This window comes from Notothenia coriiceps, unplaced genomic scaffold (genome assembly GCF_000735185.1).
Source record: "Notothenia coriiceps isolate Sejong01 unplaced genomic scaffold, NC01 NC01_scaffold00000034, whole genome shotgun sequence".
NCBI classification, from domain to species: Eukaryota; Metazoa; Chordata; class Actinopteri; order Perciformes; family Nototheniidae; genus Notothenia; species Notothenia coriiceps.
The window spans coordinates 17350-22462 of NW_011332735.1; the positions used below are offsets into that span (position 1 = coordinate 17350).

The window sequence follows — 5113 nt, forward strand, 5'->3', positions numbered from 1 at the left end:
GTAAGAGGAAATGGATAGGGTTGTGTGTTCTTATTCGGTGGTTAGAGAAAACCGAGAAGCATAGTTAAGAGGAAAATAAATGGCCGAAGATGAGATTCATTTTTGATTTATTACAAACTTTAATATATTATATATATTAATTAATGAATAATATTAATATTAATTAATAATTAATTAATTAATTATTATTAATTATTATATTATTAACCATTATTATAACTAATAATAACGATTGCCTTAGTTTCTTCTTTCAATCACATTGACATATCTGGGGTTTGGTTCTTTTTTGAAACGATGTTACACCGCAATTTTCCTGGTGAGTACGATGCTTTTATAATTTCTTATTTTGGAAAGATGAACACAACTTCAAATGAAGACCCATGGCGTAATAAAGTGAAATAACTCTTCTCGAGACAGTTGAGCTCTGTAAGATAAATCACAATTCCTGCTATTGCAAAAGCATGACCCGCCCATGTCTGCCTCTGATTGGCGAATTGTTAACTTCCATGATTTCATTGGTTAGGTTAAGGCGTGAGCGGGGAGATTGGTTAGAGTTAAAAGCCAATCAGAGGCAGAGTTGGACAATAAAGGAAGGAAGGGAAAGAAATGAAAGAAATTGTCCTGTATTGTATAGGAATTTTAGAAGCCTGTGTTCCAATATGATATAATGCCCTTTCCTATAATATAATGTTCTGGCTTTACAGTATGCATTAGCGTTCCTGTGAGCCAGTTTTATAATGTGTTATTATTGCCAACACGAAAGCCCAAAGCAGAGGACAGTGAAAAGCAGGGACCAAGGTAAAAGCTTTGTTTCCAAGAGATAGAGGCCTAGTCCCCAATGTTGTCATTTCTCGACTGATTGAAATGTAGGCCCTGATGGAGCCAACACAAAGATTGTTTTACCCATTTGGACTTGTTTTAGTAAGTGGATTAAATAATAAGAACACAATATCTCTTATACCTCTCTTTATCTGCAGCCATGCAAGTCAACTGGGTACAAAAGAAACATTAATTTCCACATTGACGAGTCTTAACAGCAGGTATATTTACTATTGTGCATATATTTTGGATTGGATCGTTCACAGGATCTCTTGCATGATGGCAGGCAAAGCTTTACAGAGTCTAGTAGAGCAAAGTCTCAGTTTACATGCTGTGCTGACGCAAATTGGGAGGATGTCACATTTCATTTCAGGACCTAATATGGAGTTAAATGTAACTTTTCGTGTTTATCTTTACTTTTTCAAATAACATGAATTCCTACCGACTCGTAGGTAGTTAAAGCTCAGGGTGAGCTGAACTCACGCTGATCACCCACCATGGTGCGTGAAATGTTCTGATGATTCACCGGGGCAGAGAAGCAAACCGTGAGATACCAATAACTCTTCATCACTCCCACTGAAGATACACTGCATTTCATCGCCAAGTCTTTTCATTGGCCAGGCACGATGGCCCTAACTGACTGCCACTCCAAATATATTGGATGTCATGGCAAATAGGACACTTAAAAAGATAAGTTAAAGAAGTAGTTATAAAAGTCACTTTAATGTGCTTGTTGGATTGTATTTTGAGTATTTCATTAAGGTCACAATTACATTTAATAAATAATACAGATCCCAGGGATTGAATTGAAACCGAATGAAACCGAGCTCCACGACAAACAGAGAAACGAAGGCTCACTTTATGTTCAGGGCAGTCAGGATCTCACCGGGGTACTAGACGTCTGCCGGGGGCCCCAGATCAGTTTCTCTTAGCACATAAGACTCATTCAAATCTGAGAGGCCTCCCATGTGTGCACACACTGCACAAGGCTTAGTCTGTGGGAGTAACTGTGACTGTGTGTGACAGAAGGACGCATGTGTGAGTGGTTTTTGCACCAATACCGATGCTGTCAAAGGTCAAGGACTAGTATAGATTATAGCCTATGCATGTGTGTGTGGGAGGGAGTGCAGTGGGCACTTTCAGCAGTGAGGACATAGAAACCCTGGAGCAGCAGTAACATGACAGGAGCTGACCTGCCACCTTGTCTTAAATAACAGCTGGTAAAGTGAGGAACTGACACTCTGCTCATCTCAACAGAAATGAAGATGCAGCAGTACGGAGAATAGGTCTGGGTTATTATCAGCGCAGGAAAGCTTAGTTAGAGTTTCGACTCTTTTCTATTTTAATTCAATAAGTGCATGTGTGTGTCATCATCGGTTTCAGCCCATATGAGATGAGATAGTGAGTAAGATGTGCTGAGCGGACGGGTAAGCCAAAGTGCTGATGGATTAGCTTGAATTATGCAACAAAGAGGTGACAGTTTAAACTTGAATTAGTTGTTATTGAAGCTCAGCGCCAAATCCCACAACATGGAATAAAATGGGATCAAGTTTTGAAGCAAAACAGGGTTGAGAAGAATGGTTAGTGTGAGATAAACCTACTGAATAATTAACAAACCCACTATGCTATGTTGGGTTGAAAGGGAATTGACTGGTTAAGAGGGAAGAGATGTTAAGAAGCTTTAAGACGGTAGAAAGAAGGTGAAATGAGTCGACAGGAAAGAAGAAGCACGTACCGTATGCAGGAGCAGCTGCTGCAGCGGGGCTGTAGCCATACGGTGCCCCAAAGCCTGTTGGGGAAGGGGTGACAGGGTCTAATTCAATTGCGCACTTTCAATTCCAGGCTGCATTTTTCTACATCTTCAGTGAGATTAGATCAGTGTTTCTGCACTCTAGCAGACAGCTGTGGTTAAAGGTTGGAATACCTGAGGCGAAGCTAAAACCTCTACCTGATTAGATACTGTATATTCCCTCACTGGCACACATTAGGGTTAGTGAATATATTATATAATATTAGTGAAAGTTAGGGTTAGTGAATATATTATATAATATTAGTGAAAGTTCAGCACTATTCTTTTTATTACTACCGTATTTTATTACATATTTTATTTATTTTTTCCATTTTATTTCTATGTAAATACTGCATTATTTTACTATACTTTTAATTATTTCTAATATTTTATGTCATTTTTTATGTATGCACCATGACATCAAGTCAAATTCCTCGTACAGTACGTGTAAGCCTACCTGGTAATAAACCTGTTTCTGATTCTGATAATTAATACAATTCTGATCAGAAATCAAAACTAAAAGACAGGAATTGAAGGGTATTTGAAATGATTTGTATATTATTGAACAATGCACCAACATAAAGAAAATACCATCAGTACTGTAATCTTTCATATCTCACATAAGATCTCACTACCTGGAGTGACATATCCTGGTGCTGCGGCGCTGACGAAGGCTCCTCTCGCGAGGGCTGCTCTTCCTCTTCCTCGGGCGACCTGAGCTGCTACTGCCGAGGCGGCGGCCGCGGCCGCCAGGACTCCTTTTGTCTGGACAAAGACGTGCTGTTTACAAACCAGCATGCACACAGGCTCAGTGAGAAGTCAGGAGGAAACATGTCGATCTGATAACGGTGTGATAAACTGTGATCTGATAACGTATGGATCCCAGTGCCACTGATAAATGATGAGTGAACAAAGTGGGAATAATTGCTCCACAGAATAAAAAGACGTTTAAATGTTATCATCTTTAAAGCTACATGGACAGTTTGGCTCATGAGAAAGACTGCTACAGGTTGTATTGATCATAGGTTTGATACTGTTTGCTTTAAAGCCCCATATGGAAGCAGTGTCTGGTATGTACTGTGTGTGTGTGTGTGTGTGTGTGTGTGTGTGTGTGTGTGTGTGTGTGTGTGTGTGTGTGTGTGTGTGTGTGTGTGTTTGTATGTGTATGTGTATGTGTGTGTGTGTTTCCTTACCTGAGGCAATATCTTCTTTTTCTTGTTTACAGCTGCATTTGGACCAGAGAAGAGTTTTTCTAGAGCCGCTAGAGCAGCACTGGCCTTTGCTACTTTTTTATTGGGGCCTGCCCCACGAAACTTCTGTGCATCAACCTCCACCTGACATGAACACACACAAACACACACATAACGAAAGTAACATGTTAATCAAATATGCTTTAAGACTACTTATGGATAAAAGAAACATTTTGCATTTTGTGCATCTGGTTAAAAATAATTTTCTAGTTTCATTATCACTTCTATTTGTGGTTTCCCCAAATAACACAGCTTTAACAAAACTAACAATTGTACAATCAATCTGTTCAAAACCCATGTTTTTTTTACAGTCATGACTTACTCAGCCAGTGAGTCTGGCTGAACAGGACGGCTTGTTTAGCGAGGCCCTGCTGTCAGGCAGCCTTACTAATCAATCAGCGGAGCGATGGAGCGGCCAGGCATGTCGGAAAACAACACACCCAACAGAGAACAGGCCTGCTCCCTGAACCAAGATGACTGATTGACACAACCGGAGATCAGCCTGCTTCTGAGTATGTGAGTGTGTGTGTGTGTGTGTGTGTGTGTGTGTGTGTGTGTGTGTGTGTGTGTGTGTGTGTGTGTGTGTATGTTTCTCCCCATCGCTAAATGGCATGTGCATAAAGAAATATACTCTCTTACACATATACATGTTTAATATCTTTTCATAGGCACCGTGAAGCTCACCTCCATCACAAAGCGTTTGTCGTGACTGCCTCCACTTTCAGAGATGAGTTCGTATTTGAGGCCTCGTCTCTTTTCGTTTAGCTCCATGACGGGGTTCTTCCCACTCGCCGTCAGTATCGGACCCTGAGTTCGCACCTGAGGAGATAATTAAAGTCTTATCATTTAAAAGTATAGTGTATTAGAAAGCAAACAGTGGAGAATTAGCGTGAGCACAACTGTATGTTTTGAAGAGCTTGAACACAAGTGTTTTATTTGTAATAGTTAGAAATCAACATTCCGAGACAGGAAAAAGCATTTGAGTGTGTGCAGTTTTGTATCATCCCTTGTTTCTCAATCCTCACCTCCAGTGTGTTGGAATTGTCCGAGGCGTGTGTGGGGTTATTGCTCGTGTGTGATGACGTCTCGCTCTTCCCCTCCCCGTCTGACTTCTCGTCTGAACTCATGGGGTCCAGGTCTGAGTCGAACCCTGTTGGGTAGCCCATCGCCTGGAGAACCTGGAGAGGGAACAGCATGATCAAATAAAAAATTCTAGCTACCTGCATCAATATATTTGAGTGTGTTGTTTTTGTAC

At 40.6% G+C, this 5113-nt stretch overlaps 1 protein-coding gene across 5 annotated transcripts in view; it reads right to left on the bottom strand.

The window, feature by feature from the left end:
• The window catches only part of LOC104949344 (spermatid perinuclear RNA-binding protein-like), a 12894-nt gene extending 7856 nt beyond the window's left edge, over nt 1–5038 (bottom strand). For 2 of the 5 annotated variants that reach the window (XM_010778899.1, XM_010776771.1), the window contains exons 1-5: nt 4884–5038; nt 4543–4677; nt 3802–3942; nt 3244–3388; nt 2555–2608 (exon numbers count right to left, since the gene is read on the bottom strand). In XM_010778899.1, coding sequence (XP_010777201.1) covers nt 2555–2608; nt 3244–3388; nt 3802–3942; nt 4543–4677; nt 4884–5024 — 616 coding nt within the window. In that variant the 5' untranslated portion in view covers nt 5025–5038. Of the gene's footprint in view, nt 1–2554; nt 2609–3228; nt 3389–3801; nt 3943–4542; nt 4678–4883 lie in introns of all 5 variants that reach the window. The other 3 variants (XM_010778191.1, XM_010776056.1, XM_010777484.1) reach the window with 2 other exon arrangements.
• Nucleotides 5039–5113: the final 75 nt, after the last annotated feature.